We start from the raw sequence: 18,194 nt of genomic DNA on the forward strand, positions 1-18,194 counted from the left end.
AATTTTTGGACACAGGTATCAAGTAGAAGATGAGTCATCCAGTTTAGATGAGATGCCATTAATGATGTCAGAGGAAGGTTTTGAAAATGACGAGAGTGACTACCATACGTTACCAAGAGCTAGAGTTACTCAGAAAAAGCGAGGGCTAGGATGGTTTGTATTTGGCGGATGGAAATTACTCTGTACCAGGTAAGGTTATTCATTCTGTTGTTTTTCCTCTCCAATGAAAGGCAATATGCAGTATGATTCATCCAGTGAACTTATTGATTTGACTTGAAACTACAGCATATGGCTTTCACCTTGTATCGTAAATTGATGCTTCGTTATGATGCTGTGAAGTAATCAGAATTTAAAAAAATACTTGACCATGTTAGGGACTCATGGAAGGTCATCTATCCTTGGTATGATGGGGCCATAACCATGCAGTTAAATGTTAGACTTGTGATAGTTGCTGAGGTTTCTTCTGTTCTTGCACAAAGGTCATAAGGTTTGAAATCCCTTAAGTAAGTTAGTGATTGAAACGGACAACATCTTTCAACAAAAGCTTCAATGAGGCAAAAGAGCAAAGAATATTGGAAACCAAGATGGGCTACTCAAGTACGGAATAAATACACAGGTTAGTTCAGTCCAAAAGTCTGATTTCTGTGCTGTAGTTCCCACAGGACAATGATATTGGGAAATGTGATTCAAAGCAGATTGTGACTAGGTCAGCTTTTGGATTCCTTCCCTAGGGAATGCTCTGTGACATTCTTGGAGGAATGGAGTTGGAAAAGAAAAAAATTAAACCTTTCTACTTCCATATATTTGAATATTGTCTTTTGTTTATAATACTCTGAGAAGCTTTTTCAAAAAAATCCAGCTTTATGTATATTTGATCTCAGCAGCAGTCTTACTGCATTCCTGAGAAAATGGTATGGTCAGCCTTTATTTTGCCTTATTTAGTAACCTTTGGTAGCAGTGCAATTTGTGGTTGTGTACATGCATACTGAAATTAATCTTACTCCCTTGTAGCTCATTAAGAAAATACGTTAATTTAGCAGAGACTGAAAACTTTGTATTCCACAGAATCATTGAACTATTGAAGAACAAACATCTTTATATCCAAGTCATTAGCGCACAGAGTTGAAACCAGAGTACAGATCCCTGAGGAAGCCCATTTATTACACCTTGACCAATTGAAGATTATGGGTTTTATCCCTTCATTCTAACTTGCCTACAAACTAATCATTGACCCATGCCACAAGTTTGCATTGATTATGCATGCACTCCGTCACTCACTTTTGCTGATCTCTTACGTTATCATATGCCTTTTTGGAAGGTCATTGGAGACAACATCCTGGGAATGTTGTCTTCTATATCCAGATTGGTTATAAATAATAGCCAATGCTATCTATGCTAATCAACTCATACTTATTGAAAGGCATGGTCACTGTCTCAGACTCCAATTACTTTTCCAGGTTTGTTGAATATTATGGTGAACAATATGGTTTGATCTTGGCGGTGTAACTATCAGTCATTTGAAGTGCATTCTTAAAGCTTTAAGTGATGTAATGAACAATTGCATTTGAAGATCCCAGTCACTTGAATCTTTTGGTTTGCATTAGATTAAGTAGTCACAACGTGGAGTGCCTTTTATATTTATAACCCATAAACTAATCATATCATTTTCTCAGCAGTGTAATGCAGTTACAACTGAGATTGTTCAAATGCATCAGGACTTTGCTTTTCACAATTAAAATCTTTATTCTCAATCCACAATCATCACCAGCTGCTTCCTTTGCTAGTTAAGTTTTTATATTAGATACCCATTGGTTTGATTTGAAAGCTGATGAGTTCCACAGTGTTTTTATTTTTCTGATAATAAAGGAGGTGGAAGGGTCTCCGCGGCAAAAGATGCTGTGGTGTCCATTTGTTTCTAGAACCTATGTCCAGCTTAGTTTGACAGATTGAATTTAACCTGTATTTACTTAGCCAGGGTTTGGAATGGAGAGTGAGCTTTGTGAACAAGTTAACTAGCTGTGATATGTACTTATTGACAGTCGTATTACAGCAAAAGTAGTGATAGTTTAGAACAGTTGTCAGGAATTTCCCCTCAGGCCATTACCTGAAAGTTGAACATGAAAGTGTAGCCAATCCTGTGCCTGTTTTCCAGGATAAGATCATGTTCCGTTACCCTACCAGTCTCCTTAGAATATATCTGATTGTAAAATAACCATAATTAACATTGTCACAGAAATATCACACTTGCACCATCTTCAAGTTTAAGATTTAAGTTCTACTTCATTTAACCATAATTGTACATGGTAGAGTTAGGAATCAGTGATTTGGGAAGCATTTCTGTTTTTAAATACCCCTATTACTAATGCCTTAAACTATACCTAAACAAGCAAAATAAGGTGTTTGGTACAGGTCACTTGGTTGACCTTTGCTGTGGCTACCTATGTCTCGGGGTGCAAAATGGAAGAAATGTGTGTGTCAACTGGCCCTAAAAATGTAGGAAACTGTTTAGAGGATAAGGTTATAAAAACACTCATTGGTCTAAAAATTCTTGTTCATTTTAATGTGGTTGCTGACTTGTGAGGCTTATCCTATAGAAGCTGCTTTTCTTGTATTAAAGATGAGACATTTGTTAAGTCTGAGTAAAGAGAATGAAATGTGTTTAATTTGTTAACTGCTCAGTGCTAAATTATCTGCTAGTGCATTGCAGCTTCTCTTCAGTATGACAAAGGAAGGTTGAGGTGTTATAGTTACATCTCTCATTTCCAAGCTGCTGTGCATCAGTATGACATTCAGCTATTGTAATTTGGTGCTATGGTCACATTTCACCATTCCTGGTGATCTATGTGAAGTTTTCCTGAATCAAGGAACATTGGCCAAATAATATTAACTGTACTTGGGTTAGATATTAGCTAATCACAAAATTTTATGACTATTAGAATATTTGTGTTGGCAAGGATATTAATTCATTATTCCTTCATATTTAGTTTCTACATTTAAAAAAGTTTGTTTTTGTGCTTTTTTGTCCTGTATATCACTGTGCACTTCAAATAGGAAAATACTTGAGGCACATTTGTTAATGTTGGACAACAAAGATGAGTTGCTATATTTTGGTGAAGATGCAAAGTATGAGGGAAAACAAAGAACTATCCTTCTCTTAGCCTAATGTTGGTTGCAGAAAAAGTAGAATTTTCAATAAGTTGTAGAATTAATAAAGATATGATAGAGGTATGTAAAATATTGAGAGGAATAGATAGAGTAGACAGTCAGCGCCTCCTTCCCAGGGCACCAATACTCAAGACGAGAGGGCATGGCTTTAAGGTTATGGGTGGGAGGTTCAGGGGAGATGTCAGGGGGAGGTTTTTCACCCAGAGAGTGGTTGGTGCATGGAATGCACTGCCTGGGGTGGTGGTGGAGGCAGATACATTGGGCAGGTTCAAGAGCTTGTTGGATAGGCATATGGAGGAGTGTGGGATGGGGGGATATGCGGGAGGAAGGGGTTAGATAGTGTGAGGGTGTTTTGATGGACGGCACAACATGGTGGGCCGAAGGGCCTGTTTTGTGCTGTATGGTTCTATGCTATATTATGATACTTAGGAAAATATATGATTGAGCAGAGTTAACTTGGATTTATGGTGGGGTGTTCTTTGAGGATATATCTGGTAGAGTAGATAAGAGGGAACCATTTAGAGTACATAAGAGGGAACCATTTAGAGTACATGAAATTGAGGATAGTTTGACAGCATGGATTGAGTTGGTTAACAGACAAAAAACACATGTTATGAATAATAGGGTCCTTCAGGTTGAAAATGTGTGACTGGTTGGGTATCACAGGAATTGGTGCTTGGGCCCCCAACTTCTCATAATCTGTAGCCATGATTGGGCAGGGGGAGCCAAATGTAACATTTCCAAGTTTGATGCTGATAAGAAACTAAATAGAAATAAGAAGTGATGAGGACGTAGGCCACCTGAGTAAGGGGGCAGCAACAAGGCAGGTGGAGTACAATGTAGAAAAATGCGAGGTTACCCACTTTGGTAGAAAAAGCACAGTACTGAATATTTTTTAAATTGCTGATGTTCCAAGGGACCTAGGTGTCCTTGCATAATCACTGAAAACTAACATGCAAGTGTAGCAGGCAATTATGAATGCAATGTTTTTTGGCCTTTATTGCAAGAGGGTTTGAGTACAAGAGTAAAGACTATTAGAGCCTTGATAACACCTGGTGCATGAAGTACAATTTTGGCCTCTTTACATATAAAGTATACACCTGCTATAGAGGGAAGGGAATGAAGATTCATTCGAATGGTTCCTGGGATGGTGGGCCTGTCATATGAAGGGAGATTGACTAGGCTAGATATCTGTTCTTGAGTTGAGAATAATGAGAGATGAGCTCATTGAAATTACCAAATACTTAGACTTAACATGGTAGATGAAGGGAGGATACTTCTTCTGGCTGAAGTGTCTAGAACTAAAGGTAAAAATTTCAAAAAGAGCTGTCATTTTATATTGAATGAGGAGAAATGTCTTCACACAGAGGATAATGGATCTTTCAAATTCTCAAGTCTGGAGGGATGTTGTAGCTCAGTTGATAGCATTCAAAATAGGTTGATAGATTTCTGGATGTTACGGAATTGAGGGATTCAGGGATAGGGCAGAGAATGGTGTAGAAGATCAGTCATTATCTTGTTAAATTAAAAAAAAAGTTGCATTCTCTGTAATTAGAAAGCACGTTTGGGTTTACTATTACTAATGTGTTACTGTATTTTTAGTCGCTTGTGCACATTGACTATGTAGGCTGGTAATTCAGTACTCTATTTGTTGTACATGAAGTCTTAGCAGCCTTGAGTGTAACAATTTCTTTTCTTTTGAGAAGTTTCCCATTTTACAAATAAATTGAATGTTCATTTCCTTTTAGTAATCAGAGTTGTAAAAACAGTGTACTGTTACCTACTGGAGCTAAGTTTGGGTACTTGTCAGCTAACCAGGCCTTAATTTAAAACATACCTGCAAATACCTTCTGAATATGCAACCTTAGTTGATTTGAGCACATACAACTTGTAAGTGGACAAACATGTTCTCTCAACTCTCTGAATATTTTGCAATGCATTCCTTCCGCAGAAGGTCATTGTGCCTTGCCAGTCTTCCATTTATTAATCCTGTTGGAAGAGATCCTGATCCAGAGTCCCTGATGACTATGTGTGCAGGAAGCGTGTCCAGCTGCAGCTCCTGACAGACCACATGACGGCACTGGAGCTGCGCATGGATTCACTTTGGAGTATCCATGATGCTGAGAATGTTGTGGATAACACATTTAGTGAGTTGGTCACGCCACAGTTTAAGGGTCTAAGGAAAGATGGGGAATGGGTGACCAACAGGCAGAGCAGTAGCAGGAAGGTAGTGCAGGAGTCCCCTGTGGTCATCTCCTTCCAAAACTGATATACCCCTTTGGATACTGTTGGGGGAGATGACTCATCAGGGGAAGGCAGCAGTATCAAGATAATGGCACCATGAGTGTCTATGCTGCACAGGAGGGCAGGAAAAAGAGTGGCAAAGCTATAGTGGTAGGGTATTCCATGGTAAGGGGAATAGACAGGAGCTTCTGTGGCCACAAACAGGATTCCCAGTTGGTGTGTTGCCTCTGGGTGCAAGGGTCAGGAATGTCTTGGAGCAGCTGCAGGGCATTCTGGAAGGGGAGGGTGAGCAGCCAGCTTTCGTGGTGCATGTAGATACCAATGATGTAGGAAAAAAGCAGGGTGAGGTCCTACAAGCTGAATTTAAGGAGCTAGGAGGTAAACTAAAAAGTAAGATTTCAAAGGTAGTAGTCTCAGGGTTGCTACCTGTGCCATGTGCTAGTCAGAGTAGGAATAGCAGAATAGTTCGGATGAATATGTGGCTTGAGCAATGGTGCAGGAGGGAGGGTTTCAGGTTCCTGGGGCATTGGAACCAGTTCTGGAGGAGGTGGGACCAGTTCATACTAGGCAGTCTACACCTGGGCAGAACCAGGATCAATGTCCTAAGGGGATTGTTTGCTAGTGCTGTTGGGGTGGTTTAAACTAATATGGCAGGGGGATAAGAATCCATGCAGAAAGATGGAAGCAATGCAGAGACCAAAGCAAAAGTTAGAAAAGAAAAAAGTAAGTGTGGAGTACAGAAAAGTCAAATGCAAAGAGCATACAGATTACTAGATTCTAAAAGGACAATGAGTGTAAGGGCACTTTATCTGAATGCCTGCAGTATTCGAAACAAGGTTAGTGAACTTGTGGCACAAATCAGTACAAAGGGGTATGATTTTAGTAGCCATTACAGAAATGTGGTTTCAGGGTGGAGATGACTGAGAATTAAATATCAGGTAATCTGGAAGGATAGGCAGGAAGGTAAGGGAGGTGGGTAGTGTTCTTAATGAAGGGTGATATCAGGGCGATAGTGAGATATGATATCTAAGGAGCAGAATATTGAATCCATCTGGGTAGAGATTAGGAATAGTAAAAGGGGAAAAAAATCACTGTTGGGAGTTGTCTATAGGCCACTGAATAACAACATTACAGTGGCACAGGCAATAAACCAAGAAATATCTGATGCATGTAAGAATGGAACAGCATGGGCGACTTTAACTTGCACATGGATTGGAAGAATCAAGTTGGTCGGGTAGTCTTGAGGAGGACTTCATAGAATGCATCCATGATAGCTTTCTTGAACAGCATGTTACTGAACCTACAAGGGAAAATGCTATCTTAGATCTGGTCCTGGGCAATGAGACAGGTAAAATTAACGATCTTGTAGTTAGGAATCCTCTTGGAAAGAGTGACTACAGTCTGATTTGAATTTCTCACACAAATGGAGTGTGCAATAATTCGATCTAAAACCAGTGTATTATGCCTAAACAAGGGAGACTACAATGGGATGAGGGAGGAGTTGGCTAGTGTAGACTGGGAGCACAGTCTATATGGTGGGGCAGTTGAGGAACAGTGGAAAACTTTCAGAGATTTTTCAGTGCTCAGTAAAAATATATTCCAGTTAAAAACAAGGAGAGTAAGGGTGGGGAGAGCCAGACTTGGATAACTAAGGAAATAAAGGAAGGCATCAAACTAAAAGCTCATGCATACAAAGTCACCAAGAGCAGTGGAAAACTGGAAGATTGGGAAAACTTTAGGAAGCAGCAAAGAATCACTAAGCAAGCAATAAGGAAAGGGAAGATAGAATATGAAAGTTAAGATGCATAAAATATAAAAACACTAAAAGTTTTCATAATTACATAAAGCAGAAAAGGGTGACTAAAGTGAACGTAGTTCCATTGGAAGATGAGAAGGGGGGATTAATATTGAGTAATGCGGAAGTGGCTGAGGTTTTGTGTCAGACTTCATGGTTGAGGACACGTCTAACATGCCAGAGAGATGTGATGGGAGTTGAGGACCTCGATACAATCACTATTACTAAAGAGGTAATGCTGAGCAATCTATTGGGCCTAAAGATAGACAAGTACCCTGGTCCTGATGGGATGCATCGCAGGGTACTGAAAAAAAAATGGTGGAAGTTAAAGTAGAGGCGTTTGTGATAACTCACTAAAATTCTCTGGGCTCTGAGCAGGTCTATACAGCGAATGTCACGCCACTTTTTTTTAAAGAAAGGATGTAGGCAAAAGGCAGTTAACTCTCAGCCAGTTGGCTTAATGGCTGTAGTCAGGAAAATGCTTGAAGCTATCATTAAGGAAGAAATAGTGAGACGTCTGGATAGAATTGGTTCCATCAGGCAGACACAGAATGGTTTCAGGAAGGGCTGGTCCTGTTTGACAAACTTACTGGAGTTCTTAAATGAGCACAATGGATAGAGGGGAACAGGTGGATGTTGTATACTTGGATTTCCAGAAGGCATTTGATAAGGTGCCACATAAAAGACTTATCCATAAGATAAGGATGCATGGAGTTGGGGGTAATGTATTAGCATGGATAGAGGATTGGTTAAGCAATAGAAGGCAGGAGTTGGGATAACTGAGTGTTTCTCTGGTTGGCAGTCAATGGTGAGTGGAATGCCATGGGTCGGTGCTGGGCCTGCAGCTGTTTCCGATATACATTAACGATTTGGAAGAGACCGAGTGTAGCATATCTAAGCTTGCCGATGACTGACAGTAAATTCAGTGAAAAAGCAAATTGTGCAGAGGATGTAGAGAGTCTGCAGACAGATATAGATAGGTTAAGTGAGTTGGCAAGGGTCTGGCAGATGAAGTACAATGTTGGTAAATGCGAGGCCATCCACTTTGGAAGGAAAAGTAGATTATTATTTAAATAGTCAAAGATTGCAGCATGCTGTTTTGCAGAGGGACTTGGGAGTGCTTGTGCATGAATCGCAAAAGTTTGGTTTGCAGGTGCAACAAGTTATTAAGAAAGTAAATGAATGGAATGTTGGCCTTCATTGCTAGAGGGATTGAATTTAAGAGCAGGGAGGTTATGCTGCAACTGTACACTGTACTGGTGAGGCCACACCTGGAGTACTGGCTTTGGAGGTGGTGCAGAGTTGGTTCACCAGGTTGATTCCGGAGATGAGGGGGTTAGCCTCTGAGTCACCTGGGACTATTCACTAGATTTCAGAAGAATGAGAGGGATCTTCCAGAAACATAACATTATGAAAGGGATAGATGAGACAGAGGCAGGGAAGTTGTTTCCACTGGTGAGATTAGAACTAGGGGACATAGCCTCAAGATTCGGGAAGGTAGATTTAGGACTGAGATGAGGAGGAATTGCTTTTCCCAGAGAGTAGTGAATCTGTGGAATTCTCTGCCCAGGGAAGCAGTGGAGGCTACCTCATTAAATGTATTCAAGACACAGATTTTTGCATAGTAAGGGAATAACAGTTATGGGGGAAAAGGCAAGTAGGTGGAGCTGAGTCCACAGCCAGATCAGCCATGATCTTACTGAATGGCGGAGCAGGCTCGAAGGGCCAGATAGCCTACTCCTGCTCCTATTTCTTGTATTCTTATGTGCTGCCTTAAATCTGGTAATTTGGAGAAGTACCAGTACTTGTTGGTTTGACTTGCTACCCAGCATTGCTCTGGAAAAGTGCCTCCTCTTGTCCTTCGTGATGCATCTGTTTAATTAGGATTCTTGTTCGAGTGTACAGCTCAACCCATATCACTGCTTTTAAATGCATTAGTACATGGATTAGTATATCACATATTCTTAGATCCTAGATAAACTCGGGTCTCTCTTTCAAACTTCAATCCAAAGTGCTTTATGGGAAATGAACTGCCTTTTAAAGTTTTGTCCTAGTTTCAGTGAAGAAAATGTGGCAGCCAATTTGTGTACAATAGACTCCTTGAAATGGCAGTGTGATAATTGCCAATTATCGATTCTTAATGTATAAGGGATGAATAGTGGAAGGAAGACCAGGGATAATTGTCCTCCTCTTTGATATTGTGCCAAGGGATGTTTTGAATACACTTGAGACAACATGCGTTTCAGTCATTTCTGACAATACTGTAATCCTTTCGCAATGCATCAGACTGTTTGAACTTTTATGCTCAAGTCTGTGGTGTAGTGCTTGAAACCACACAGCATTTTATTGTACAAGTAAAAACTTTCTGAAATAAAGGCAGAAAATGGTGGAAGATCTCGGCAGGTTAGGCAGCATCTGTGGAAAGAGCAACAGTTGACATTTTGACCTGAAACATTAACTTTCTCTTTCTACTGATGTTTAACGTTTCAGGCTGAAATGACGCCTTCCAGTATTTTTTGGTTTTTATTTCAAATTATGACCACCTACAGTTTTTGATTTTCAGAAACTTTCTGAATTAGTGTTTGAATGTGAAGTTGTATGATTTGATTGGTCTTGTCAGGTATTTTGGAGCTATTGATAAAATGATTCAGAGTGTTGAGAGCTTAAAACATTAAATCCATGCAGACATTTGGAGATCTGTTCCAAATGGTATTCTTTGTGCAGCTGGATAGTAATCTTGAAGGTTGAAATTCAGTGTAAAGTGTGATCTGTGAATCTGTTAACTTCAAATGATATGGACCAAACTCTTTAAAGCTTCGAATACTTGAAATATTTATTGAATTAGAATAACCTAACTTGGAGTTCTTTGAGACTTAATTTACCTGGTGAGTGGGTGAATGTTTAGCATAAAAGGTTGCTTTTATTTCCTGTGCTTGCTTTTATCCTTTCTTGACATTGGTAAGAATACCATAACTGGTCACAGGGTGGCTAAATAAGGACGAGGCAAAACTGATTTGACTTCTCAGTCATAAATTGTTCTATGCATTTAGATGGACGCAAGATAATTATACATTGTGGCTGAGATTGGGCTCGATGAGATTGCTTCATTAGTCAGTCAGCCTACTACCTGGACTGAGGGAAGGAATTGAATTTGAATTATACCACCTCAGTGAGGGAATTTTAATTCGGGTAATACATTCTGGAATTGAAACTACGATGTATTTCCTTACCTGTTGACATCTTCTACAAACCCACTGATGCCCACTGCTGTCTTGATTACAGATCTTCCCACCCTGTCTCTTGCAAGGATGCTATCACTTTTTCTCAATTTCTCCGCCTCTGCTGCATGTGCTCCCATCACAAGGCTTTCCACTCCAGGACATCTGTGATGTCCAACTTCTTTTCTAACTGGGGCTTCCCCTGACTCTGGTTGAGAGAGCTCGCACCCGTATCTCTGCCATTTCCGCACTTCCGCTCTCATCCCCACCCTTCCCAGACCCAACAGAGATAAGGTCCCCCTTGTCCTCACATTTCATCCTACCAGCCTACATATCCAACACATTATTCTCCGCCGCTTCATCCATCTCCAATGGGACCCCACTACCAAGCATATCTTCCCCTCCCCATCCCTTTCTGCCTTTCGCAGGAACTGCGCTCTCTGCGACTCCCTAGTTCACTCCTCCTGCTCCCACCCCGGGAACTTTCCACTGCCCCCGCCGTAGGCACAACACCTGCCTCTATGCCACCTCCATCCAGTCTTTTCAGGTGAGACAGAGATTCACCTGCACCTCCCTTAATATCATCTACTGCATTCGGTGCTCTAAGTGTGGCCTCCTCTACATTGGTGAGACCAAACGCAGACGAGGTGACTGTTTCGCAGAAGACCTTCGCTCTGTCTCTGACCACGATCTGCATCTCCTTGTTACCAGTCTCTTCAACTCCCCCTCCCTCACTATAACTGCCAGGAGAATTCCAAGCACAAACTCGAGGAACAGCACCTCATTTTCCACCTTGGAACCTTGCAGCCTAATGACGTGAACATTGAATTCTCCCACTTTAAGTAATCCCCACAACCCCCTCCCCCCACCATGCTGATTCTCTTTCCTAGCCTATCTTTTTTCTCCCCTTTCCTTTCTCTTCTTCCCTTTTACCCATTCCCCAGTGGATCTGTTCTGCCCTCCTCCCCCGCACCTGCCTATCACTATCTCTTACCTGCATCTATCTATCACCACCTTGTGTCCACCCCACCTCCCCTCTTTTGTCCACCTATCACTACTCTGCTTTTCCCTCCTATATATTGGGCTTCCCTTTTCCTATCTTCAGTCCTAAAGAAGGGTCCTGACCCAAAATGTTGACCACCTGCTTTTCTCCATGGATGCTGCCTGGCCTGCTGAGTTCCTCAAGCATCATCATGTTTTTCATCTAGATTCCAGTATCTGCAGTCCTTTGTTTCTCCAATATGTTATGTAACTTGGAACTTGAGTTGAGGATTGTAAGTGTTTTTGAATAGCATGACACTAAGCTTTAGCTGTTTTCAGCAGTTAATTTGAGTAGGATAGTATTTTCTTGTTCCTGTTTTCAAAAGTCACACCTGCACCTTTCCATACTTAAAATGTCAGTTTGCATTGCTCTAAATAAGAACCAAAATTTTGTCAAAATTTTTGGTTTATTTTCATATGTCAAACAATTTATTAAATCTTCTAAATCACTCAAAGGTATTTGAAAGCAAATGGCCTTTCATTAGTAAAAGTAATATTTTATTACTAATTATACATCAATCATATATTGGCACAGACTACAAGGTATGCCAATGCAAACATTCGTTTTTCAAATCTTAATAGTAATCTGTTAAGGTTAAAGCTAGCAAGTTAATAAAGGAGTCGGTAATTATTTTGCATGATTGTATGATGGCAGGTGTATTAACTTATTCAAATTATTAATCCAATTTTATGTAACCAAAATGAAGCACATATTTGCACCGTGGTAAGTTTAGGATTCTGTTCTGGTGCCTTTACTTTAAAAGCCACCTTTTGATATTTTTTGCCATTACGTTGAAAGAAAATGTGAATTGCAAGAAGTCAAAGCAACTTCTGCTCCATTAAATTGTTCCTTCATTTTCTTTCCTCCCCACACCCCCATCCAATGACAAACTTTTCCATCTGTTATGTAATCTTTAAAATATGAAACACTGGAAGTTTTTAATATATGCAGTCAAAGAAACAATGCAATGGTTTTTGAGATATCTGAATGTGCTTATCCTAGGGAGATATCACGATGCTGCTATCTTTCTCCTTATCTGGGGAACTGGCTAGGATGCAACTTTTTATTCCTGAGGAAGGGATCCTTATGGTAAGGGATGGTGGAATTAAAAGGTCTTGCTGATGTCAAATGCTCTTGACATGAGGAATACTAGATAATTTGCATTGGGAAATCAGTTATATGTGATCAATCAATCTTCTACATTGCATTCAGTCACTATAGTTCTAGCTTTGTTTTTAGATGTTCTTTTAGCAAGACATGAATATGGTATTTGTGATTATTTCTAGAATAAGATGTCACTTGGGCCTCCGTTATTGTCTAATATGTTAAGCACATCAAGCATTACTGTGTTGTGAATTCTCTTCAGCAGGCATTAGGGTGAATCTGATGGAATATTCCTGTAAGCATCTGTAGTAAGTAGAATAAAAATCATTTGCAGATTACATGTGACCTGGGTTCTCCAGAACTGACTGAAGAATTTATATTTTAGCAGCCTCTTCCAGTCTTTTGGAGCATTTATACTAATTTATAGGTCTGCAAGAGAGTTATTTCCATACTTGAAATTTGTCAAAGCAATATTCTCAATTTGTGACCTTTTTTTTGACTGTTAATCATACAACTTAAAGGACTCTCTTCATCCCTCTTTCTGTTCTTGTATATTCTGAAAATGGTCCTTCAGCGCACTCAGCAACATCAACAACAATTCATTGTTTTTCGATTATATGGTATTATGCGCAGTCTGTGTTTTTTGACTAACTCAGCTGGAATTCCATTAAAGCTTGTGAAATTAGCAATACATAGTGTATATAGATCGGTACTCCAGGGGCTTCAAGATGGATTGATTTCTCTGTCATGAGATTTTCATCTACCTAGTTATCAAAAACACTTTGTCCATATGGAAATGATACTATTGAATGTTATTTCCATATGAAGTGAAGGCAGAGATCTAAGCATGGATTAATCTGGTCATTGAGGTGGCCTTTGTGCCCTCAAACAGTTATTAGTACTTTTTTATGTAGGAATTTGGTAAAAGACTGCACTGTTTAGAGTACTAAGTTGAAAAATGCAGATTTATATCCCTGTTGAAGTCATAGTTAACCCTCCCATTGATTGACCTGTTGTTCTTTGGTAGAAAGTGCTGCTTTAGAGTCCAGTTTTGTATTGTCAAATGGAAACAACTGGAGATTACATTTATTCCTGTGATGTTGTTTTGCTGTAATGAATGTTTGATATCTAGTAATGGTGTATAAGGCTATTTGTCAGTAAACTTTACTGTCTGGAGCTTGCAATGCCACCTCTGACATTGCCATTAGTACCAGTGCAGTAAGGTAGAGGTACTACATGTTTAACTTGAATAATACTTTTTATCTTTTTCTATAAATGATTTCTTGGAAATATGCTCAAATTATTGAAGATCTGTTTCAGGTTCTTGGTTCTTTAGTACCACTGTAGCGAAAGGACTTGTAAATTGAACTAAGGCTACGATCTGTAGTCAAATGGTGACTCAGGCTGAAGAAGACCAATTAGGCAAATTAATCTAAATATGGTTGATGGTCATTTGATGAATTGTGGTTTTAATGGAGCATGCACTGAGTTCAAATTGGAAAATAGAAGGAATATGCAAGGAAGGTAGAACAAGACTGATTTTTGTGAAAAAAGATTGGAGAATCTGGGAAGAAACAGATCTTTTATTCCTGCCCAGGAATGCCATTCTTCTCTTTGGGACAGAAATTACTTCCTGAGTAGTGTTGAGGAGGGAAAGAGACCATCAATCATTGAACTGGGATTTTAGAACCATCTTCAGCAATTGAGGTTTCAGAATACTTTTGATGTCAGACCATTTAATTCAAGAGCGTTAAGATATTTAAAGTGTAATTTGTTTGAAAGGTATTCAAATTCCATTTGTTCTCCATTACCGAAATTGCATACTTTTATGTCTAATGCCATTTATCACCTTCCTACCCTCTACTTAGCCCATCTATTGCAGAAACCATTGTGCATGATTTTTGTTGTTTTTCCTCATCCATAAACTTCAACTGACTCAAAACTCTGCTGTGTACACTTTGCTGAGTCCTGTACGACACAGCTCAGCACATCATGACAACCAGCCTCCTCTCCGTGGATTCTGTCTACACTTCTCGCTGCCTCAATAAAGCAGCCATCATAATCAAAGACCCCCTCCCACCCCCGGACATTCTCTCCCTGCTTCCTCCCATCAGGCAAAAGGTACAAAAGCCTGTTGACCTCTTGTATGATAAGATGGACTCTTGACCTCACAGTCTACCTCGTCATGGCCTTGCACCTTATTGTCTGCCTGCACTGTGCTTTCTCTGTAACTGCAACACTATATTCTACATTCGGTTATTGCTTTTCCCTTCTACTTCCTCAGTGTACTGATGCGATGAAATGATCTGTATTGTTGGCATGAAATGATCGGTACATGTGACAAAAATAAGTTAATTTACCAATTTAATTTTTCCACTCATCCTGTGTTTGTTGAGAGATTTGGATTCAGTTCTGATTGTGCTCTTCTTTGTCTAATGTTCCCAATGTCGTCATTTGTTTTGATCTCTGGCGTCATTCATCCATTGAAAGGTGCTGTGTTCCTCTCATTCTAGCCTCCTGTTCTCCATCACCTAATTTGCTTCACCTAACCATTGACCCTACTCTCAACTTTCTTGGCCCTAAAGCCCAGAATTCCTCAAATGTTTGTACTCATTGAACACATTCCTGAAAGCCTATGTCTAACAAAGTTTTTGTTACCTGTCCCATTGTTTTTGTAAGTTTCTGAATTTTTGAGAGATTTCAATCCTCAAGTGCTTTGGTATTTTAATCAGAGAAGCTTGATAAAAGCTTTTCTGGGTTGGTGGGTTTTTCAGTTCAGCTGCCTTATTTTTATTGTGAGTTGGCAAATCTTGCAAGGGATAGAAGGACATTGCCTGTCCATTTTTTTTTAAATGTCAGTCTAACATGCTACTAGCATGATTTTCATCACATTTGCATTTTAGTTGCATTTTGCCATGCCTATATAATGTTCAGTACTGAAGTATCATAGTTCTTAAGCTCTGTAAAATTTGAATGCTTGGAGCAAGACTGACTGCTCATTGCTTAACAATTTAGGTGGATGGCATTAAAACGGTAAGTTGGACTAGAAATTCTGTTCTGTATGTTTTTTGTTTGAAGGGTGTTCCAGATTCACAGACGAATATATCCTCAAGTTTTCTTGTGGATTGGCTGCAGAAATGGGTCTAATGTTGAGACTTGGAATCCTGAGAGAATGAATGTAAAATGAAACACTTGAGTAGTGGTTTACAGGATATAAAATTCTTGACCTAGTTGCATTTTATTTGTGAGCCATAAATACTATTCAGTGAGCAAATCATTCTACTAAGATGTGAATAGAATGCAACATCTAAATTTCAAAGGTTTGCTGTATTGGTTTCTAAATCAAATACTGTCGCTTAGATGCTTTGACCTTGGTGATGAGCTGACAGCACAGGAGAACTAATTTTAGACAGTACTGCAAGCACCCAGAGGCACTGCTGCTGCTCTCATATATTGTAGCAGTAGGGCTCGCGTTGGGGGCTGCTGCTATTAGCTAATCTGAGAATATAACAGGAAATTTCAACGGGAACTGCCAATTTTCAGACTCCCATGTAATGTATTCTGATGCTGCCAGGAGGCATTCAAGAATGAATGAAGGAATGTGTTCATAAATAATTAGAATTGTTTAATTTCTTGAGTACATTCTGATTGCTGAGCAATTGGAGAAAATTTGCTTTTGTGTGCAAGAGATTCTAGAAACCCTGATTTCTGTTCACAAGTCTTCATACAGATTATGATCAGTTTTCTGTCTTGGCTGGCGATGTGCAGGCATGATTGCTTTCATTTTGCTTTTCTTGTATTATCTGACTAATTATCCTTTTATGTTCCAAACCAAAAAGCAAGTTTTGGGATACATTTGCATACAAGTCTAGCATGGCTGCAGAGCAATTTTTTTTCTTAAATTTGAATTTGTATGATATAATTTGGATCAAGAGCTTTTTTTTTAAGGTTAAGCCCTTTTTTAAACTGTGGAATATACTTGCCCAAAAATTGCCAGGGTTGTCAAAAGATTCAGCAGGATATTGACCAATTGGAAATGTGGGCAGAGAAATGGCAGGTGGAGTTTAATACAGACAAGTGTGAGGTGTTGCACTTTGAGAGTTCAAATACAAGAGGAAAGTATACAGTAAATGGTAGGACCCTCGGGTGCATTGAGGTACAGAGGGATCTTGGGGTGCAAGTTGATAGCTCCCTGAAAATGGTAACACAAGTAGATAGGGTGGTTAAAAAAAAAGTTGTACAGCATGCTTGCCTTATCGGTTGGAACACCGAAAATAAAAGAAGGGAAGTAGTGTTGCAGGTGTATAATACTTTGGTTAGGCCACATTTGGAGTATTGTGTGCATTTCTGGTCACCGTGTTACAGGAGGGACGTGGAGGCTTTGGAGCCTGTAGCATATCATCTCAATAACTCATTAGCGAGAAAGATTTGTATGATGGCTTTCAAAACCTCAACAATAGTTTTCTTTTTTAAACCAATGGTAATTTTGGAATATAGTTGCTATTGTAATAAATTCAGGAGTCTATTTGCACAAAGAAGGCTCCCAAAAAAATAAGCCAAATCCTATTATGCAGTAGGGTCTGAAATACATTGCCCAGCTAAGATGAACAACTTTACTTAAATAAGGCAGGTGGGTTTGTGTGACAGGCTGTGGAGCTCGACTTGCAACCTTCTGGCTAAGAGGCTGGCACCCTACCAATTTGTGTTCAGCCTTTTTAATTTATTAAATTTACAGTTGTATAGAGGAGTTTTGTGATAAATACACATTATCTTCTCAGCAGATTATTTCCCTGATATTGGTTTTCATGTACGGTACTTGATACAGATCCTATCATGTTGCCTATTGTAATTAAAATGAGGAATCCGTGAGGTGTAATTTGCTATCTTAGTACATTAGCACTCTAGTTTTCTCCACTGATACTTAAAAAAAACCTCATTGTCACTATCATAAGTGGTGTACAATTTCCTTGTCTAAATTATGCTATATCCAAGGTTATGGTATATCAAAAGAACATTAAAGTAATGGGTTGCAATACCACAAAAACTGTTCTCAATCATGCTTCATTGAGCAATTAGAACCTAATACACTGAGGCAGTGGCGGATGTGAAGAATTAATGACTTTATTCTTTACCTACAATGAAAAAATTTAAAGGTACAGAGCATTAGTGACCTTATAGTGCATTTTATTTTGTAGTGTGTGCCTGTTGCATTTCCTCTGTACTTCAAGGTAAAAGAAAATGTCAAACTCCTTATCATTTTTAAAGACATCTCTGAATATTTAGGTTTTACCCTTTTATTACAATTGCATCAATAGAGTTAATCGTTTTTTTTAAAGTTTTACATTCAAAATTTAATTTCATTCTCTTGAGTTAAATATTGATATTTATTTGACAATAGGTGAAGTAAGAATTTTAAAATGGATGCTTCATGAGTGTTAATTGGTTTCTGCAGTAACAACCAATGGGGATTATTATTATAGGGGGTCCATTTTTTTGGGGAGAGTAGTGTTTGACGTAGTGATGACATGTGGGTATGAATGAAAATTTTGTAAAATGGATGATTAGAAAGTGATAGTAAAAATAGAGGATGCAGAAATTTTTAGTTGGGGTAAAACTGAGATTTTAG

General features: G+C 39.2%; 1 protein-coding gene across 1 annotated transcript in view; it reads left to right on the forward strand.

The window, feature by feature from the left end:
- Positions 1–18,194, forward strand: part of atp9b (ATPase phospholipid transporting 9B) — a 259,834-nt gene that overhangs the window by 39,966 nt on the left and 201,674 nt on the right. The window contains 1 exon segment of the mRNA XM_052023085.1: positions 16–189. Coding sequence (XP_051879045.1) covers positions 16–189 — 174 coding nt within the window.

The sequence above is a fragment of the Pristis pectinata genome, chromosome 9 (assembly GCF_009764475.1).
Source record: "Pristis pectinata isolate sPriPec2 chromosome 9, sPriPec2.1.pri, whole genome shotgun sequence".
In the NCBI taxonomy this organism is placed as follows: domain Eukaryota; kingdom Metazoa; phylum Chordata; class Chondrichthyes; order Rhinopristiformes; family Pristidae; genus Pristis; species Pristis pectinata.